This window comes from Perna viridis, chromosome 4 (genome assembly GCF_037379345.1).
Source record: "Perna viridis isolate PV_CMFRI_1.1 ecotype Kerala chromosome 4, ASM3737934v1, whole genome shotgun sequence".
NCBI lineage: Eukaryota > Metazoa > Mollusca > Bivalvia > Mytilida > Mytilidae > Perna > Perna viridis.
In genome coordinates, this window is record NC_142448.1 from 1,156,554 (window position 1) to 1,179,454 (window position 22,901).

Sequence of the window (22,901 nt, forward strand, 5' to 3'; positions counted from 1 at the left end):
GTGCACCGGTAGGGTAAGCGTCCTATGCTGTTCTAGAAACACCCGCCAAGTTGCTCATAAAAAGTTAAGTCCGGGGTAGACGAAAGAGGAAAGTATGACACGTTGAACAAATCAGTTCTCATGGCGCAGAGGATACACCGTAACGATCCACGAGTTCAAAATCCTGCAAAGATATCGTCACCAGACTAGCAATAACATGCATCCATTAGCATTGTCTTATGAAACTGACGTACAAAGAGGTACCAACAATGGTTTTAAACAATAAGTTTTAGGTATTTGGTGTGAAAAAGTTGTATAACTATAAAAAGTACATTTTGTCGGCAGATGATGATTATATATAAACTTTTCACCTCTTTCGTACCAGAAGCGTTAAAAGATAGTCTACAGATGAAAAGTTGTAAAAGATTTTTTTTATTGTCTTAATTCTACATTAAACTTGCTTGTGTGGTAGGACTTCCCTGTTCACGTGTACGAAGGACTTTGGACCATTAATATTCAACTTCAGGTCCAAAAAGCTAATTGTGTTTTATCATCACGGACATTTATCTCACTTCAATCGATTACTCATTCTGAAATTTTAAGGTTTGATTTAAAACTTGATAAAATAGGTGTTACATCCCGGGGGTACATTATCATCTAAATCTTAACATACAAGGCCATTGTCTGATCCACTGACTACACGGAATTCCTAAGTATATAATAAACGGACTAACTTTTCTTGAATTCTTACCGACAATCTTAAAAGTATGGACTGTATTTTTTTAGTGTCGATGTTTTTTATTTGGACTGTATTTTCTAACGGAGCTCAAATACCTATAAAAGCAGGCAAGTGTCACGAAAACAGTTAAAATACTTTACTTTACATTTTAAGGCGAATCATAGAAATTCCATAGCATAATACTAAACTTTTCAAAAATGTTTTCTACCAAACAGTACCTGTCGGTTGTACACGAAGAAATTGTTCTACAACATACAGTCAGCAAATATTTAAAAAAAAAAGTTGTGCACACAATGCAATTTATATGCCGATGCTAGTTAAGTTTATGTAACGATGCTAACTAGTGCATAATCTTCGTTTCTCTAATCCAACTTTTTATGGAAACTTAAAAAAAATCAAAATAACGGAAACAGATTTAAAAGAAATATAAAAAGATCACTTGTCATTTCAGTAAGAAGTCATTTTTCTGGGAATAGCACCTTTCCATCAATGGACTTAGATGGTCTTACAGTCATCCGAGATCACGGAAATGAAATTGACAGCACTGTTGTAAGATATACTTGTAGCTACTACTATAGTGTATACATAAGATTTAGTGACGGATGCAGGGTGCAATGGGTTGGCACTCCTCGTTTTTATTGAGAAAAAATGTCATTTTCAGACAAAAACCGCAAATAATGTCCTAACACCCCCTTTTTCTGAAGAACCCCTGCTGGCACCCCTCCTTTTCAAAGTGCCTGAATCCGCTCCTGAAATTGGGTGTGCTGTGTGTTTCCAGAAGAAATTTAGAGGAAACACTAAGTTTAAAGGTATAAGTCCTTATTCATTTACCAAAAGCCAAAAAAGTGAATATGCATTCTCATACTCAAGAACGTACATGGGATACAAACACTACAATTGACAGGTTTGCATTGATAAAGAAACGGACGCTTGTTCCATTTCTAACTGAATCATAGTCTTGTAGGTGTTTACTTACATCGAAGTAGATTTTAAATGTCTGAGTGCTACTTGGAGTACAAACATCTTCAGTCTGTCGAACAGACACTCAATTTCAAAACGCTAGTAGTATTCTTAGGTTAGTACACTGGTACTTGTTTTATTTTTCTGCCACAGTTCTTGAATAAATTTATCACACCATTGGAGAGTACACTTATTTAAACAATATTACATTTCGTATTATAAGGTTTTCCATTTAAACAATGTATTTCTGACACACCCATATTTTGTGATATTGCACGCTTGACGTTTTGCAGGACCGATGTCAGCTGTTTACATTCTGAATAAAAGTGTTTTATGTAGCAAAATTACCAGCGTTAATGTCAATTGGTCAACTATACCTAATAAGTATTTGTCTAAATTTGCTCACACTAACAAATAGGGCGTCCAAAAACAAATACATGTAATAAGAGGTTATACTTGACTCGACCAAATTAAATGTATACCAACATTTATTTCTGTTGGTAAATCGTGATGAAAAGAAACTTTCTTAGTGGGAAATTCTTAAAATTTCTGCATAGAAATGTAATAAAACAGTTATGTCAGCTTGGTGCATGCAATATTATGTTTTATGGAACACTTTATAAATATATCGACTTCGGTTAATATTTCTTTTAAATGTTCCATAAAACGTGATATCGCCTGCACTAAGCTGCCATAATTGTGTATGAAGTCCGTCAAAACCAAAAGTTATCGAATGTTTTACCATACGCAAAACAAGGAATGAAGCCTCAGTGTTATTGTAATACTGCAAAAGGTTTATTATTTAAACAAACATGTGCACAAATTCTAGGTTTGAAGAAGGCTTATATCGTTATTGTCAGAGGGGACTGTACATAAAAATTTTGCTGATTTGTAAGCGTTCCACTTCCCGGTCTTGTCTATCCCGCCAAACTTCCTTCAGAGGTATTTTCAGTGTAATCGTCGATAACACGACACACAAAGCACCTAAGGGATTGAGTACTTATTGCCCTCAGTTTACACCTGTATACACCAGTGACGCATCAAGAAAAAAAAAATTGGGGTGGTCATAAATGAACATCAATTGGCTTGATGTTTTCATCCCCGACTCATTACATAAGTTGAGTTCCCACTAACAGTGCGTTAAAATGAGTCGTCTATAATATAACCTTGTGATGTAAGTTTTGATTTCACTAAAAAACTATACAATTAATAACAAACAGAACAGGACTTAACTAAATTTCTTTCAATAACTGATATCATTTTAATTAGTTTAGATCACACCAAGGCAATTGAGTGCCTTAAACTTTTTCCTAATTTGTGTGTTTGAGTTCTGTTTTTATTTTATTTTTATTTTTTTGTTTTGTTTTGTTTTTTTTTATTGGGGGGGGGTCTGTCATGTTCCAGAAATGCTTTGTAAGCTAGTCTTGCATGCTGACCATGTTTAATAATTGTTTGATGACAAAACGCCTGTAATCAATCATCAAAAGAAAATGTAAATGTAAGAGCAGTAATTTTAGGAAGGTAGACATGTAAGGGCAACATGATATGTTCTCTAGGGACACTATACTAAGAAACAAGAAATGCAAATTTATTTATAGTTCGGAATTAAATTGTTCTTTAGAAACAGGGATTTTTAAAGTCTACTATAGAAATCCCCAGTAAAAGTTGGTGTTTCTGTTCATCACTGAGTTGTTGTTTGCAAACCAAAGTACTAACACCATAATATCAGGAATCAGCAGTGGTTTAATATTTTTTAAAATTGATGCTTTTAACAGATGAGTGTCCTTGAATTCTGTTTAATTGAAATGTTTTGACTTTTCTCGGCTAAAATACTAACACAACATCCTGTTCTAACTTGCAATTGGAACCTTGATGACCTAAAAGTAATTTTCTAGAAGTTGTTTTAACAGATAAATACCCGGTTAACCATATTGATCACTATACTGTCATGTTGACACCTCAAGATATAGCAATCCAATCAAGTTTAATTAAATAATTACATCTGTAGGTTGAAAAAAAAAACACCCCTTAAAAAAAAAGAGGTTCGACAAGTGGGTGGTCTGGTGTGCCGTGGAATACCCAATAGGTCCTTCACTGTAAACTCATTTGATTAAATATCTAAATCTTGAAGGTATGTACTGACTAGGTTTTCACATAAATGAATCTTAATCTAAATGTTTTGGTACAACATCAAGGAAAGGCTCAGATCGAAAATAAACTTTGTAAGTAGTTATTTTAAGATAAATATTGGAAAGCGTGTTATTTCATCACATACTCTGTCTTTTACAAAATATCAGAACGGGTGAACGAGTTTGGTTTCGACCACACGTGGACAGACGTTCCAACATGGAAACTAAACATCGTATCTCTCGGACTTTTTCATCACATAGGAAAACTGCCGAAAGCTTCCGAGTGATGAAAATGTTGATTATTTATACAAGAAAATCGCGAACGCATTTTTCGCGTGGACACACTCTTAATTGTTTAGCTAAGTCAATTAACTGGCTATTTAATTATAGTACCCACTACAGTGAAAGACCACACCCAAAATAAATCTTGGAGCTGCTTTGTATGATTAAATTAGATGTTTCATATTTCATGAAATCATAGGAGTTACAGTAAATTCATGTGCCAGATAACCCATTTCGACCATCTCGTAGAAATTATTTTGGACCCTTAATATATCAGACCCATAATTAAAATGTCGCAGTGTATTTGGGACCAAGTGACGAATTAACAAAATGGCTATACAACTGCTATAAGTCTTGATAGGGTGATCTTATACTTTTATTTTCAATACTGAAAATACAACAGCCGTGTAATAATACAGCGACCTTATACTAAGACAGTATAACCAAGCGTAATAGTGAAAAGTCAGCACCCGACATACTACAACTTTTCGCGGGTGAAAGCATGCAACTTTAGTCGTGCATATAGATTTTATTACGTGTAAGAAAACGCCGAGTCATTGCAGGTCATGTCAGGTCAAGTCAAATGAGATATGAATGTGTATGAATATATATATATGAAACAAACATGACAATGATTGTGAAATAATATAAATGAATAAATGAGAAATATATATAAAATAAATCATCTGTGACATACTCCCCCTCCACAATACGAAAAATTGACCCTTGATTTTTCATTTTGAATACAACAAACACAATGTGTACAAATTCTAATCCTGAAACACTAAAAACAAAAAAACAAAAAATAATCAAACACATAAAACATCAATCAAATCAGATTCATTTTTTCCAAACAATCCATCATACGGGCTTTCCACACTTCAGACAATTTAAAAGTAGGGTGGACTCCATCAATCAGCTTAGTGTAAGAATATTGAATCTTCCCCGATTTCCGTTACTTTTGAACAGATTATGTAAAAATGGAGTAACAACACCATTACAAGTGTTACTTTCTACAATAAAACTATTTAACTGGTGTAAAATGTAATTCAAACGATCTTGCATCTCATCATATTTCTCTTCTTTAGTCAGATAAGTAGTTCTACCTATGCATAATCTATGATGATTCCACATACGCAAACTTGTTGTTGCAATAGTTGCAAAAATAACTTTACAATCTCTTTCTTTTAGCTTAAGTTTAACGTCTAATATTTTCTCTTTAAAGCAACTCAAATGGTCTTGTTCTAAATCAAGAAAATTCTCATATCTCTTTATACTGTCTTTACTGAGTGTACATAAATCTGGTATACCAGCAATGAAATAAACCAGTTTCGGTCCACGTATATGACGCAAGTCATGTAATGCCATACAACATAATTTTGAAAGCCTCCCCCTGGTCGAACTTTGAAACCTTTACAGTCAATGCCAACCAGACTCCTTCCTCTACTTGATGAATATATGTAAGAATGACGATGCATATCTAAAATTATAAAAAAAAAATGTCATGCGTTTATGCTTCACTACCATGTATGAGGCAATCACCCCTATACAATGCAGAAAAGCAAAAACGGATGGAAATACTTATTAAATATCTAGTCAAACGACTCAATAAAAAATAAAATCTTGGTAATGTTCAGATTTTCTAGTCTGTCTCTCTGAATGACGTAATACAGGCTCATCATGAACCTACTCTATGGCTTCAGCATCATGTACACTTCAATCATGTATAGATCTATCACTTCCGATACGATCAGTAGTAACATATTCTGATACGCTTTCACGATTTGACGGATCTATATTTTGACTAATAGTGTCTGAGACACATCTAAATCATGATCAGTGTTTACAGTAGAAGGAGTATGATTGCCATTTCCTGACGAAGCTTCATTTTCAAACACATAAGATCTATCTCCCGACCCAGATATACTGCTATAACTGGATGTGCCTGGAATAAATATCTCCGCTAATGGATTCAAAGGATAAAGGTCTTGATACTTGTCCCTTTTATCCATAGCAGGTACAAAATCGTCTTCTGAACCAGACTGACTCTCTGTATCACAAGCAATATCATTGCTACCCCTTATGGTATTTCTAGCATCTGAAACTTCCTGGTCTATATTTAAAAGTTCATCATGTGACTTTTGTTCAGAATCTGGTTTTGACTTAAGACGCAATACGTTTTTGTTGCTTGACGTCTGACTCAAATTTAAACTTGTATACAGGAACTGATGTAATGGGTAATATCATTTTCCTATGAACAGTTTTTGACGAGCGACCAAATTCAGACTTTAAATTAAACACAGGGATTTCAAGATCTGGTTGGGATACAACAATATATGACTCTCTACTCCATCTATTCTGTATCTTGTGTCTGCCTTTGAAACCTACGTTTTTAACTAACACCCGATCACCAGGAAGTATCAACACGAACTAGCTTTAATGGTTGGGTAGTACTAATATTTACCAGCTCAGCTGCAACCCTAGGTCTTGTCTTGCGTAAAATGCAATTTTCACAAGTGATGATAATCTTGTTTACATCTCTATCCAAATCAGGCCAAAAATACCGTGACTTAACTAAAGACAATGTCCTATCACGACCCTGGTGACCAACATCATCATGGAAACCCCTCAGAACTGTATCTTTGTACACAGATGGTAAAACAAGCTGTAGAATGGTTTCATTGTATAGATTATATTTTCTGTACAGTATACCATCTGTCAGTACAAACTTGTCCCACTCTGTAACTTTTTGACTGTGTCTGTCTCCTTGCCAACCTGCCGCTTAGTCAACCTATGCCCAAACTCAAGTAAATCTAAAATCCTAGAAATAGACTTATCAGATCTCTGCTCTCTAACCCAGTCTATCTTACTGAACTCCCCGAAATCGGATATATCGGGTATATCGTCTGAATGACTCAAAGATGATATATCTGTAGGAAGTGATAGACACTCAACTACAGGGTTATCTGGTACTGATAATACAGTTGCTGAACAAATAGCTTTTACCACATCGTTGAAGACCTCGTGTACCTCTGGTCTCACCCTTGAAAGTATGTCAGCATCTACGTTGGATTTACCGGTTATATAAACCATTTTAAAGTCAAAATTATCAAGAGATGCTACCCAACGAAGCCCTGTAGCGTCCAACTTGGCTTTCCCCAAAACGTAAGTAAGGGGATTATTATCTGTCCTTACCTGAAACTTGTTGCCATATAAATACTCATGGAATTTGTCTGTCACGGCCCACTTGAGAGCTAAAAATTCTCTCGTGTGCCGGATACATCTTTTCAGTGCCTCTCATAGTACGATTAGCGTATGCTATAACTTTTTCCTGACCTTCCTGACATTGATAAAGAATAGCACCTAGGCCATCACCACTAGCATCAATGTACAGTATAAAAGGCAAAGAAAAATCAGCATAAGCCAAGACTAGAGGACTCGTCAATTTATCTATAATCGTATCCATGGCATTCTGTTGGTGTTCACCCCAAATCCAAGGTGTAGGTTTGACTTTCTTTTTAGTTTTTACCTTTTTATTCGTAGGATGCCCAATCAACATATCGTTCAACGGTTTCACGATTTTGGCGTAATCTTTCACAAACTTACGGTAATAAGACGTAAACCGAGGAACCTACGTAGATCTTTAATACCCTTAATCGCGGACCAGTCTTTAACAGCAGAGATCTTATCTGGTCGGTCTTAATACCCGGAGCAGACACGACAAACCCTAAATACTTCACTTCTTCCTTCAGAAACTCGCATTTGCTGCCTTTCAACTTAGACCGTTCTGGCTAAGTCGCTTAAATACGGAGTCTAACTTCTCGAAATGCTCTTCGATGGACTTAGAAAAAATAATGATATCGTCGAGAAATATCAAACAGTCTTGTAAATGTGCCTCGCCCATGCTCTTCTCCATCAATCTCTGAAAAGTAGCACCCGCGTTAGTCAAACCGAACGCTAAACAGTTGCACTCATAAAATCCCAACGGACCTAGGTTAAACGCTGTCTTATACTTATCCGACTCCTTTAGTAAGCACTGCCAGTAGGCTGACATTAAATCTAGTTTTGTATAAAACTTGGAACCTGCTAAACAATCGATGGTATCGTCGATACAATGAGGACCATACGAATTTTTAATCGATCTCGGAATTTAACTTCCTGAAATCAATACAAAATCTAATCGAGCCGTCCTTTTTGCGCACGAGTACGATATTCGATGAAAAGGGACTTTTAGATTCACGAATGCATCCTGCTTCCATCATAAGGCTCTTTAAACGGCGTATCATCCGTAAGCAGTATATCATGCTCTACAAGATCGGTGTATCCTATATCTGTGGAAAATATCGTTCGCCACTTGCTAAGTAACTTTACTAACCGATGAAGTTTTAATATTGATACCCAAATTACCTAACTCTTCCTCGGAAAAATCTGCAGTATCTTTCTTCTCTGAAACTACCTTTTCATTTACCTCTGCGTGTCGTACTATCTTCGCCTCGCTTAAACTACATATAATTAATGGATCTCGGCTTAATTTGAACTACCTTCGCTGTCATATTAAAAATGCGTACTGGGATTTTACAACTAGATTCTTTTCCTCGGTGGAAGCTACAAAATGTCGCAGTGTATTTGGGACCAAGTGATGAATTAACAAAATGGCTATACAGTTGCTGTACGTCTTGATAGGATGATCACATACTTTTATTTTCAATACTGAAAATACAACAGCCGTGTATTAATACAGCGACCTTATACAAAGACAGTATAACCAAGAGTAATAGTGAAAAGTTAGTACCCGAAAAACTACAAGTTTTCGCGGGTGAAAGCATGCAAAGTTAGTCGTGCATATAGATTTTACTACGTGTAAGAAAACGCCAAGTCATTGTAGGTCATGTCAGGTCAAGTCAAATGAGATATGAATGTGTATGAATATATATATGAAACAAACATGACAATGATTGAGAAATAATATAAATGAATAAATGAGAAAAATATATGAAATAAATCATCTGTGACATTCATTTTACTAGTTTTTGACTTTTTTTATATCATTATTAAGCTCTCTTCAGGAGCATATAATTAAGTTTGTTTGTTTGTTTGTTGGGGTTTAACGTCCGAGCAGCAATATTGCAGCTATGTTCAGACGATGAACATGAAATTGATGATAAAATGAACATGAAATGATGAAATGAAAAAGGGATGGGACACAAGGACAATGGGGTCGACAAATTTTGATTGCCACTGGAAATAGGGAGAGGTGGGTAGGGTCGGGCAATTTAGCCTCCTGTGGCGGAGCCCTATGGTTCCTACTCCGGGAGAATACCACAGTAGGGTTCTTTAACGTGCGAGGAACGTGGCATCTTTCCCAACACGGTGCACCACTATGGTTTGCGGTCAGGTTTTCCGTATTATAGCCTGACAACCCCAGCATGCAACACGCCAGGGATACCCCATTCCACCACCTGGGTCACACAACCCAGTTGCTCTGTGGGTAGAGCGCCCTAGCCCCCGGCTAGGGTTCTTAGCATTATTTAGTCGCCTTTTACGACAAGCTTAGCGCTGCTGCAGGCCTATTCTTTAAACACCCGGACCTGCACGGGGCCATATAATTAAGAAATAGAGTTACACTCTTAAAAGTCATGCAGCTTATAGTCACTTTTACCTTAACGTGCCTGTTAAGTCTCAGTGAATTAGTGTGACTCAGACATTTTAAAGCAGTTCTGACAGTGAGCATTTTTTTTTTGATATTTTCAACAGGCGCGTAGCTGGCGTTAGGCAAAAAAGCTTTTGCCTGCACTTAATTTTGCCATTTTTTAAATAAAATACATCCAGGAGAGGCATAAATGATGCTCTAAAACGCTATCTCCGCGGAGCTTCGGGGGAGGGGGAGGCTTTGCCCCCCTGGACCTGCTGGGGGCCATAAGCTGTCCCCAGACTACCTGCCGTAATTTTGCCTACACTTCAATTTGGCCTCAGCTACGTGCCTGTTAAAAATTTGCAAAATCTCATGCATTTGTATTTTGAAAAGCTTAACAGGCCAACTTCAATGAAATATGAAGAAATGTACAGTGTACAATGATGAATTAATGCTTAATTTTTTTACTATATCAAATTCATTACTATATATAGTAGAATAGAATAGAATGTTTTAATTTCTAATTTATTGGCCATTTACAGGGACAGATCCATAGGTTTATAAAAAGGGGAGCTGGTTCCAATCCATGAAAGTAATAAACAGGAGGATTCAAGAATTTCATTTGCTCATTTTCTACCAAAATTTTGCACAATTTTATAACATAAGGGGAAGGAATTTCAACTACCACAAATTACTCCCCATGGATCTGCCACTGCAATTTGAATCAGATGCACATGATTTACATAATTGTGAAACAATCATGCACAGGTAAAATATAGGATGTCAGTGAAGCAAGTCATTGTAGAACCAGACAATTTTGGTGGCTGTAAAATAGGGGATTTTGAGGCAAAATGGTTTAAGAAAGATTTTGCTGGATTTAGTTGAGTATATAGTAAATATTTTGCAGAATTTATTTTGGAATTTCAGACAGACTTCTAAAATACACCAAAATTAGCACCCTGCAAAAATTACCCACTTTACAGCATTATGCTGTCTGTTTGAATTTTTGGAGTTTTTATGTCATAGCAGCTAGTTCTTTTTTTCCAGTAACTTAAATTAAAAAAAAAATCTTAACCAATATAATTAAAAGTCGATCTTGCCCAACATAATAGAAAACTAGGAGTAAAGTGAAATTCATTTTTCATTAGATTTAATTTTAACATACACTGAATTGACAGAGATGCAGTTATCCAGTGCCTTTGCAAAATAAAAATAAAACATTGAAATGGAAACGCTACAAAGATTACTATTATTACAGGGTCTGACATTGCTCAAAATTGCTAAAACTTTTATCATAATGCTTTGGACCACGTCTAAAATCTAGTTATTATATTTTTTGTAAATCTAAACTGGGTTGTGGGAATTATATCCATCTTCAATGAAATTTTAAATATAGGGTACATGTGGTTACAAGAGATTATCTTTGAAAGAAAGGCTCTAGTTTTACATTATTTACATCAAGACTGTTTTGAAAATTGAAGCAGTCACTAACTTCATAAACTGTTTTATATGAATCTTGTTTTGGTTAGTCAAATGATTAAAGTTGGTGTTTTACTTTGAATAATACCGGTACATGATGTTAATATTTTACAGGATGTTAACAAAGAGTCTAAATTGGAGCATACTTTGGAAGCTCAGTTTGTTGAGACCCCGGCTGGTGAGAGCAGAGTAAGTATATAACATAGTGTGGTGATATCACTTTAATGATCCAGGGTATGTCATCTAAGATGGCTTTGTTTTCCTGTAAACTGACAACTGAAAGTGGAATTATACTTGTCTCAATGTCACTCAAAATTTCATGAATTTTCAGAAAAAATTTAGGACAAGCTAAATATTAATTTTAGTTTCTTGTTTAACTTGTATTTTCAGTACCAGTAGTCATTATTGTGATTAAAACATGAGTTAATCTGAAGTACTGAATATAAAATGATTGTATTCTAATATACAGGGGCTTGGTGCCTGATTTGGCAGCGAGATTGTATTCTCATGTTCAGGGGTGTTAGTATCTGGTTTGGCAGAGAGATTGTGTTCTAATATAAAGGGGCTTAGTGCCTGGATTGGCAGGGAGATTGTATTCTAATATACAGGGGCTTGGTGCCTAGTTTGGCAGGGAGATTGTATTCTAATATACAGGGGCTTAGTGCCTGGTTTGGCAGGGAGATGGTATCCTGATCTAATATACAGGGGCTTAGTGTCTGGTTTGGCAGGGAGATTGTATTCTATTATTCAGGGGCATTAGTGTCTGGTTTGACAGAGAGATTGTATTCTAATATACAGTTGCATAGTGCCTGGTTTGGCAGGGAGATTGTATTTTAATATACAGTTGCATAGTGCCTGGTTTGGTAGGGAGATTGTATTCTAATATACAGTTGCATAGTGCCTGGTTTGGCAGGGAGATTGTATTCTAATATACAGGGGTTTAGTGCCTGGTTTGGTAGGACGATTGTATTCTAATATACAGTGTCATAGTGCCTGGTTTGGCAGGGAGATTGTATTCTAATATACAGGGGCGTTAGTGCCTGGTTTGGCAGGGAGATTGTATCATAATGTAATATACAGGGGCTTAGTGTCTGGTTTGGCAAGGAGATTGTATTCTAATATACAGGGTCGTAGTGTCTGGTTTGGCAGAGAGATTGTATTCTAATATACAGGGGCTTAGTGTCTGGTTTGGCAGGGAGATTGTATTCTATTATACAGGGGCTTAGTGTCTGGTTTGGCAGAGAGATTGTATTCTAATATACAGGGGCTTAGTGCCTGGTTTGGTAGGGAGATTGTATTTTAATATACAGTTGCATAGTGCCTGGTTTGGCAGGGAGATTGTATTCTAATATACAGTTGCATAGTGCCTGGTTTGGCAGGGAGATTGTATACTGATCTAATATACAGGGGCTTGGTGTCTGGTTTGGCAGGAAGATTGTATTCTAATAAACAGGGGCGTTAGTGCCTGGTTTGGCAGGGAGATTGTATCCTGATCTAATATACAGGGGCTTAGTGTCTGGTTTGACCGGGAGATTGTATTCTAATATACAGGGTTGTAGTGCCTAGTTTGGCAGAGAAATTGTATTCTAATATACAGGGGCTTATTGTCTGGTTTGGCAGGGAGATTGTATTCTCATATTCAGGGGCATTAGTGTCTGGTTTGGCAGAGAGATTGTATTCTAATATACAGGAGCTTAGTGTCTGGTTTGGCAGGGAGATTGTATTCTTATATACAGGGGCTTAGTGCCTGGTTTGGCAGGGAGATTGTATTCTAATATACAGCTGCATAGTGCCTGGTTTGGCAGGGAGATTGTATTCTAATATACAGGGGCTTAGTGCCTAGTTTGGCAGGGAGATTGTATTCCAATATACAGGGGCTTGGTGCCTGGTTTGGCAGGGAGATTTTATTCTAATATACAGGGGCTCAGTGCCTAGATTGGCAGGGAGATTGTATTCTAATATACAGGGGCTTGGTGCCTGGTTTGGCAGGGAGATTTTATTCTAATATACAAGGGCTTAGTGCTTGGATTGGCAGGGAGATTGTATTCTAATATACAGTGTCGTAGTGCCTAGTTTGGTAGGAAGATTGTATTCTGATATATAGTGGCACAGTGCCTGGTTTGGTGGGGAGATTGTATTCTGATATATACTGGCATAGTGCCTGGTTTGGCAGGGAGATTGTATTCTAATATACAGGGACATTAGTGCCTAGTTTGGCAGGGAGATTGTATTCTGATATATAGTGGCATAGTGCCTGGTTTGGCGGGGCTGCTGGAGCAGTACCAATCATGTTTGTTGCTACATCATGCAGTACCGAAAATTCTTGTAAAAAAATTATATATTAAAAACAGAGTATTTTAATTGGTAACTAATTTAAAAAGTTCAAACAAATGTGTTTTCGTTCTCCTGCTGTACTAATTGAGATTTGGATGCTAGGCCTCTGCTATATACCTTTGTTATGTAAATTCAGATATGGTGGTTTTTAAAATTTTATTTAAACATATGATTTTAATAGTTGCTATTTCATAAGAAAAATCACACATTATGCTATAATGCAAGTTTTACCTACAGTAATTGTATGTCTTAGTTTCGATAATATACCATCACAATATCTTGTTAATTTACACTTACATATACTAAGGTCACAAAAAGTTTGGTATGACCACTGTGTTAACTGTAAATTGGTCATTAAAAATGTTTAAAGTGTTATGAGCTTGGAGAGGGCTATAATATGTTGTAAGCCACGGGGCTCTGATTTGGATCAGATATTGTATATGACATGTAATTGTGTACATGTACTTGAACAATCTGATTGAGGCTTAATGGTTAGGTAATGAGAGATTTAACTGATAATACTGAAGTAGAATTGGTTTTATTGTTATTGACGTAATTGTACATCCCCAGTTGTTTGTTTTATTGCAAGTATAATTTGTTTTTTATAATTTTACATGAGAAACCATTTATGTCTGTCAATGATTTGTGGTTTGTCATTTTTTCCATCTGTCAACCGATCCTGTTATCCTTTAGAGTTCTATAAATCTGTATTAAAATAAATAATGCTGTTTTAAACATATGTCATTTATTGGTGCTATCATGGTATTTTAGGACATAATGTGATACCATTTTTGCTTTGAAAGCAGTTTTCCCATTTCTACTGTAGTAAAAGTTCTAATATTCAGGTTGGTACTATTTCAACTCTGTTCAAAAGCCTCAATTCTAATGAGACTTAGGCCTGAAACAGAGTACACTATTTGTTGGGTGGAGATTAAAAGTTGTTTATCAAATATATAGCAGTTAATCATGTAGAAAATTAACAATGAGTATAAGCAGCATTGATATGACAAACCTTTTATAATTACAGCCAGAAGGACTCCATTTATTGGAGAAAAATGAAATTAAAGCCGAAAATCTTGACCACCATCATTACAAAAAGAACAATCTACGAGTAAGTATTAATTGACCATCAGTGTGATAAATCAAGTCATCAGACTGTTCTACTGTTACCATTTCATTATAGACTTAAACAGAGGTCCAGTTGGATAGTTTAATAATGGAACTTAAGGTTACACTCTAAAATAAAGTTAAATTGAATCAAAGATTTAAAGGTTTAAAACTTGCTAATGGTAAAAGCATTGATAATTAAAAATATGTATAACAATCAATCATACTATCAGATTACTGTTAGTACTTTAAATGTTGATCACTATGCATCTTTATAAACATAAAATTCAGCGTTTTTATAAAAGTAGAAGCACATGCATACACCCTAATATGTATTCATATGATAAATCAAATTTTATTTGATGATAAGAATAGGTTGATTTCAATGTATTTGAAAGAGCAATCAAGGGAACCAATGTTATAACGGTAATCAAAAGAATGTAATCCAGGGACAAAGACCAGACATGGAAAACAGACATACACAACAAAGAACATAAAGTAAATAAAATCATACATACAAAGTAACAAAAGTAAATAAGCAACTCGAACTCCACTAAAAAATGGGAGCATGGACCAGGTTCACCGGTAGAATAAAGGAATTGGTTGTCCTTTTTCCACAATCTCCTGAACATTATTGGTGGACTGAAAACATACGTATCACAATCATGATTACTTGTATGATATTAAATCAGGGTCTTGATTTGCTACAAGTATTTAATTTGGCTATTATCCCTATCAGTAAATAAGAGACACAATATTTAGTTCTGTGGCAATGGATCTTCAAGATTTAGTGCCTAAGCTTGTAAAATAGTCTGTATATAGTTTGCTGTCTACAGTTATTGATTGAAGTTAATATAATTTTTTTGCCATTGAAGTAAAATAAAAGTAAAGTACTGTTTAATTTAATTGACTTTTGGTGTGTATTAAGGGTGTTGAGCTGCCTCAAAAATGCTGATCAAAATTTGCTTAGTTGAGAAAAGATAATGAATAAGAAGTTTTTTTTTAATTCAAATGTTGTAGAAAGAAAGTCCATTGTGGCTTACTACCATATAAAGGTGTGCATAGTAAATTTGTGCAAAATTTTGTTTTTGAAAAATTTCAGATTTTAAGAATCAAATCTTATGATAACAAAAGAGTAAAATATAAAAAGTACTCAGGTATTAGACTGAAATACATAACAAATATACAAAGTACTGGTATTTGATTGAAATACATTGCTAATATACAAAGTACTAGTATTTGACTGAAATACATTACAAATATACAAAGTACTGGTATTAGACTGAAGTACATTGCAAATATACAAAGTACTGGTATTAGACTGAAATATATTACAGTAGATTTTCATTATAAAGATGTGTGTTATGTAAACTTTTGGTCAATCAGTGTGGTTACTGACTTTAGTTTTAAGTACATGTGCAATGTATTGAATATTTTTCTTTGTAAATTTTAGCCACGTACAAAAGGAAAGCGGAATTTCAATGTTGGTGTTTTGGACTCCTTGTGGCCAAATGGACTTATTCCATATATGGTTACTCACAGTAAGTAAGAATGAAATATTTCTGCTATTATTCATCTGCATATCTTAAGAATTTTAATTGAGCTATAAATTTTGTATTTTCAAATAAATTTTGAAAGCAGATGGTTTTAAGGGTTAATTAATCTATATCTTTTAATTACCTCTGCCAATGTTACTTTACAGGGACTGCAGCATCTAAAGCCTTGATAACAGAAGCCATACAGGAGTTCAACAAACATACATGTGTAAAGTGGATACCAAGAACCACAGAGAAACACTATGTTGTTTTTGAAAATGGAGAAGGGTAAAATGATTAGAAACAAGTATTGACCCACTTGTTCACTAAGTTGTTATAAGAAAAGTTTTGGAGGATTCTATCTAAATCAACTCTTTTGAACCTGAAAATTTGTTTAAATTGCCTTCTAAATGGAAATTGCAAAGATAAAAGTTGAATATAAGTGAGTTTTTTTTCTATCAAGTGTTTCAAGGTTTGAAAAATAGAGTTAATGTAGTGAATAATTACTTAGCTACTGCTGTTATTTGTTAAGTATAGATCCATGCAAGAATCAGGCAGGTGGTGAAACACCTTGAGTTTTTGTGTGGATAAAATGAATTTATTCACACCCATAGAAATCACTTCTGGCTTAAAAAAAAAAGAAAAAATAGCACTGAGAGAGTGTGGTGAAGAGTTATTGTTTAACATGCCTTATTCTTCAATGGAATATTACCTTATCCAATTCAAACACTAAAATTTGATTTTGTTAAAGTTAAATAGTCGTAAATGTCGTGGTTTCCCAAGAATTTAACTTTAAATGGCCTTAGTGCCAGATTTTTACAATATCATAGATTAGGTTACATCTGATCGATGGTTTGTGTGTAGGTGTGGATCATGGATTGGTATTATAGGGGGCAGACAGAGTATTACCCTACAGGATCCAGGCTGTATCAATGTAAGTCTGCAAATACATTATGGCAAGTATATAAGTGTACCATTACTTATTTTATTGATGTGAAAAAACAAAAATGATTACAAATCATAGAAGTTATTTGTATCACAATAATACTGTTTAGAGAACACACCAAATTTTTAATTCAAAGTATGTACTAGACTACCAGTGAAGGATTTGGGGGATGGGAGAGGGGAAAGGGTTGGGAGTCAAGGGGTCAGAAACCCTACATTTTGTTGAAAAATTTTGTGAGTTTTAAACAAATTTAAGCTAAGACACAAAATGCAGAAATTGATAGCCTTGACCCCCTTTTATGAATATTTGAATCTGCTCTTGGATCATAATATTTCCTTTGAACTAATATTCCATGACAAATAGGATACCATTGCCCACATGTATTTTGTATTTTGGGGAGAGTGACACAATGCAGTCTGGTTGGCACATTATTTTTGTGGCTGAACTTCTTCCAAAACAACAGACTTATGATGGGGAATTTTTTTCAAGAAACGTTTTATCCTTCATTGTTTACCATTACACCTATTAATGTGGCAAATAGTTTAATGCTGAAAAACATTGTATAATGTAAAAATTGCTCCTGATTTTTCAGCCAATGAAAGACAAGGATATATTCTATGCCAGTAAGAGTACACTAAATAAACTCTTAACAAGAAGGTACAGAGCAAAGTTAGCTGATAGTGTACTGATTTTACAGGTTGAGACAGTACTCCATGAGATGTGTCATGCTTTAGGGCAAGTACAGAGCAATGTCATCTGATAGTGTACTGTTTGATTTTACAGGTTGAGACAGTACTCCATGAGATGTGTCATGCTTTAGGGCAGGTTCATGAGCAGAGTAGATCTGATCGGTATCATTATTTACGAACTGATTGGGAGAATATTCCTGTAAACTGGGCTTACAACTTTGACATGTTTCATACCAGTAATACAAACCCATATGATCAACACTCTGTATTGCAGTATAGTCTATTTGTAAGTAAACACCCAGAGAATTAGTTTATAAACCTTTAACAGCATTATTATAACTTTTCTTATAGTTAAGGTTGCATGAAACTCTTGTTATTTTTTTATATGGTATATTTTATGGAGTGTATATTTTTTATGCTTTTAGTTGTGGGGGTTGTGGGGCATATTATTTTACTCTTGTCTGTCTGTTCATCCATCAGTCCCTCTGTCCATCCCAAATGTTTTCGTACAATAACTCGAAAATGCTTACATAAATTTAATCGAAACTTTGGGAAAGTGTATATACCTATAGTAGGAAACTCCCTTTATCTTTTTGGAAAATTCCAGTTTTTTCCTATTGAAAAATTCCAATTTTTCCTATTTTAGTTAAAGAATTTTATTCATAAAAAAGGATGTGTTTTCCAGTTCTCTTACAATAACACAAAAATGCTTTAAACAATTATAATGAAACTTTGGGAAAGTGTATATATCTATAGTGGGAAACTCCCTTTAATTTTTTGAAAAATTCCAATATATCCTTTTTTCGAGTTATTGAAATTTATTAATAGAAAATGGTATTCCAGTTTTGCACAATAATACAAAAATGCTTGCATCAATTAAAATGAAACTTGGTACGAGTAATCAAGGGAACCAAGGTTATAGCGGTAATCAAAAGAATGTAATCCAGGGACAAAGACCAGACATGGAAAACAGACATACACAACAAAGAACATATAGTAACTAAAGTCATACATACAAAGTAACGAAAGCAAATGAGCGACTTTGACTCCACTAAAAACTGGGAGCATGGACCAGGTGCACCAATAGGGTAAGCATCCTCTGCTTTTCTGGAAACACCCGCTGAGTTGCTCATAAAAAGTCAAGTCCGGGGTAGACGAAAGAGGAAAGGAAAACTATGACACGTTGAACAAATCAGTTTTCATGGTGCTGATGGATACACTGTAACAATCCACGAGTTCATGATGACGACCATAAAACTTCTGTAGTGATGACTTCAATCGTTTAGCAACATAACCCTGTTCTAGCAGCGTATTTGTTAGAATTCTAGCGTGATACAAAAAGTCTACGTAGTTTCGGCAAGCTCTGGCATAACATATGAGTTGTGATATGAGTCAATTTATGTCCAAATTATCAAATATCCTCAAAAAAGATGTTGATTCATTTAATTACTACACACTGAAACAATGTATATTCAGTGATTCATATACTATACTAAGGATTATCACTAATTTTTTAGATATTATTTTTTCTATCAGAAAAAAATTTATTTCATAACAAATATCTCTTCTCATAACATTTGATTAATATTCTATTTACATGTATACCGCTACTATATATGTTACTCTTTTATATATCAATTATATGGGCCTTTGCCAATTATTGTAATTGTGTTTGTGCCAATAAAGAATATTATTATTATTGTTATGAACACTCCATACACAGGAGCCGAAGGTATGTTGCCACAGATGAAAGGAAAGTTGACAATTCTGAATGAAAAGTCATCACGTTTGTCGTCAAGTTTGGTCAATAGTTTTCCTTTACCATCGATTTCTAAGTGTAGGTCAAGATATGAGGCTGACTTTTGTGTAGTTATATATTTTTTATGTTCTTTAAATCTTTATTTCAATAATTTACAATTCTTTATTCAGTCATTTAGTACCCATAGTCAGAAGAAAAGTATGCACCTGACTGATTCCAAGTTAGACTTCCTTACCGAACAAACCAAAAACCTGACGTTCTATGATATAATGGATATCTCTGATGCTTACCATTGTACTAGTAAGTACCTGATATATTTAGATTACATTTTCATTTATCTTCTATGAATATGTGAGAAATGAACTTTGAAATTAGCATCACCTTTTGAATAAAGTGTTTTGGGCATTAAGGTTGAGCAACTGTTTTCTTTTTTTTCATCTTGCAAATTTTTGTAGAAGTACATACAGTTTTAACATGAAAATATTATTTTATTTAATGTAAAAACTGTTTCATTACTAGAAAAACTTTGAGTATAGCTTACAAATGGATACTGTCTACAAATCTATAACATAACTACATAATTTACTTTCTAGAATTTCCATTTTATCCAAAAGTTTCAATGTAAACATAAAACTTGCCAGAAGTGGATCGTAAGCATTTATAAATAATTTACAGATACAATAGTTATCTTATAGGAATCGCAATCATGTCTGATGCTTCTTGAGGATATGATTTCGCAAACATGTCTGTTGACGTCACATAATCACAGATTGTCTGATTTTTCCTACAGATATACCTGATATTACAGCTAACTGAAAAAGACCAGTTCCTATTTCAATCCTAATTAATGTAGGCTAACGAGTTATATGTGTATGTACTTCAAGACAAATTGCTTTTTTTTATTTGTGAATCCTCTGGCTTGAATGATTTCCTACCTATTGACAGAGGACTGTTTGAGTCCACCAATCTGTGAGAATGGAGGGTTTGTGAATTATCTCTGTCAATGTACCTGTCCCAAAGGACTGAAGGGGGATACATGTACAGAAATAGATGGAAGTAAGAATTTCTTAATCTTGAGACAAATATTGTTTTTGTTTCTCTGATTTATCAGCCAAAGATGTAGAATTATCTTTGTTAGCAATTTTGTCATAAGAGAATATCCAAGCATCATAGAAATTAGGCTAGAGATTTAAAACACTTCGATAATTTATTTGACCCTCTTAGACTAATAATGATTTGTTCAAACACTTTTGAGTCATAAGAGTATATTAAGATTTCAAATTTACAAAATTTCAATGTTTATGTTAAACAAAAGTAATTAATTTCAGATTGTGGAGAAATGATTGATCTGACACTTGGAGAACTTTATACATTAAAGTCATCAAACTACCCATCCTCTTATGATATTGGTGATAGTTGTGTTTGGCTTTTAAAGGTAGGCTTGTTATCTAAAATGTGGTTTATACAAAAAAGGTTGTCACTCATAGTTGAAGGCTGAATGCCCTTTCAATTTTTTTATCTTTATAAAATGCTTTTGAAAAGTTAAGATACACATGTCCAGTAATTGTGTCATCAATATTTCTCTTTACTGACTGCTGAATGCTATAGTAACATGCTAACAACTAATGCTGTAGACTCATATTGGCGCTTATTATTGACTACTGGATAGGAACATGCTAATAAGTAATGGACTCATGTTGGTGCTTATTATTGACTACTGGATACTATAGTTACATGCTGATTACTTGTGAATACTTTAGATACATGTTGATTACTTGTGAATATTTCAGTTACATGCTGATTACTTATGAATACTATAGTTACATGCTGATTAATACTGTTGTAGGCCCCAGTTGGTGCTAAGATAAAGGCCACCATAACAGATATGGACATTGCCTATAACCATGGTCTTACCAGATGTTATCACTGGTTAGAGGTCCAATATAACTTGATTGGACAGCCAGGAATATTGTAAGGATTGATAGGATAATTAGTTGGTAAGAGTGAATCAAACACAGTATGCCAACATTCAACATGGCCACAGTATGCCAACATTCAACATGGCCACAGTATGCCAACATTCAACCAGTGCATGGAACTTGATCTGTGCACCATTTGAACCTCCAAGCATTCTCCACATGAGAAATTATATTATGATATTCATAATTACCAATTGATTATCCTATTTATTATATAGTTTTTGAAAATTTATCTTGCTTCATGGTTTATAAGTGTAAACTGCTGCAAACCTGATTTTTTCGTATAACCAATTAAAAAACTAGAAAAAAATCCTTGAATAGGCTTGGAGTTTTGTGATTGGCAGATTTATATTTCAATTCATCAGTGACATAAAAAAAAAATTTCACAAAAGAATCGGGCTGTGACATTTGGTGGGATAAAGTCTGAGAGTAAAATTACATATTTTATTTCACATAGATCATTACTGCAATCAGTGTTATTAAAGTGAATTAACAATAGAAATCATAGAAAGTAAGCAAAAATTGGTGTCGATTGAATGGAGACAAAGATAACAAATAGAACTGCACAAACAATTGAGAAATACTTTTACATATAGAAAGTTATAAAACAGGAGACTTTTGAACACCTAAAACTACCAGTAGCCGGAGAAGTTAGAATAACTAGAACTACCAGTAGCAGGTGAAGTTAAAGTAACTAAAACTACCAGTAGCAGGAGAAGTTAGAATAATAGGTTATAATTAGAGCTTGTAAATATTAAGGACCAACTTTTTTTGGCAGCCAAAAAAATGAATTCTAATGATGTATTTACAGAAAATGTGGTGAACTACAAGGAGGACAGACATTAGAGTATGAGACATCTAACAATGAGGATTATAATAGGATGATGTTTAAATTTGACAGCCAGTATGTTTCTGATAGAGCTCCTACCAGGGGCTTCTTCATGACTGTCGAGGCTTTCTCTTCAGGTTAGATTATACATTGTACTATATTAATATTCTTTAGCCAACAGAAGCTTCCCTTTTTGTTCATTTATGTTCAATTAGGTTTTAAAACAATGTTTTGAATGTTAAGGTAACAAGTATGGCAGGGCAGCATTGAAGAAGGTAACAAGTATGGCAGGGCAGCTTACCTGCATTGAAGAAGGTAACAAGTATGGCAGGGCAGCTTACCTGCATTGAAGAAGGTAACAAGTATGGCAGGGCAGCTTACCTGCATTGAAGAAGGTAACAAGTATGGCAGGGCAGCTTACCTGCATTGAAGAAAGTAACAAGTATGGCAGGGCAGCTTACCTGCATTGAAGAAGGTAACAAGTATGGCAGGGCAGCTTACCTGCATTGAAGAAGGTAACAAG

The 22,901-nt window shown here is 34.6% G+C and overlaps 1 protein-coding gene across 1 annotated transcript in view; it reads left to right on the forward strand.

Moving 5' to 3' along the window:
- The first annotated feature begins 16,111 nt into the window (after positions 1 to 16,111).
- The window catches only part of LOC148618377 (MAM and LDL-receptor class A domain-containing protein 2-like), a 50,013-nt gene continuing 43,223 nt past the window's right edge, over positions 16,112 to 22,901 (forward strand). Inside the window, exons 1-9 of the mRNA XM_088577239.1 lie at positions 16,112 to 16,182; positions 16,344 to 16,464; positions 17,041 to 17,110; positions 17,906 to 18,097; positions 19,741 to 19,870; positions 20,516 to 20,626; positions 20,899 to 21,005; positions 21,417 to 21,541; positions 22,361 to 22,515. Of these exons, the coding sequence (XP_088433365.1) occupies positions 16,170 to 16,182; positions 16,344 to 16,464; positions 17,041 to 17,110; positions 17,906 to 18,097; positions 19,741 to 19,870; positions 20,516 to 20,626; positions 20,899 to 21,005; positions 21,417 to 21,541; positions 22,361 to 22,515 (1,024 nt within the window). The 5' untranslated portion in view covers positions 16,112 to 16,169. The remainder of the gene's footprint in view (positions 16,183 to 16,343; positions 16,465 to 17,040; positions 17,111 to 17,905; positions 18,098 to 19,740; positions 19,871 to 20,515; positions 20,627 to 20,898; positions 21,006 to 21,416; positions 21,542 to 22,360; positions 22,516 to 22,901) is intronic.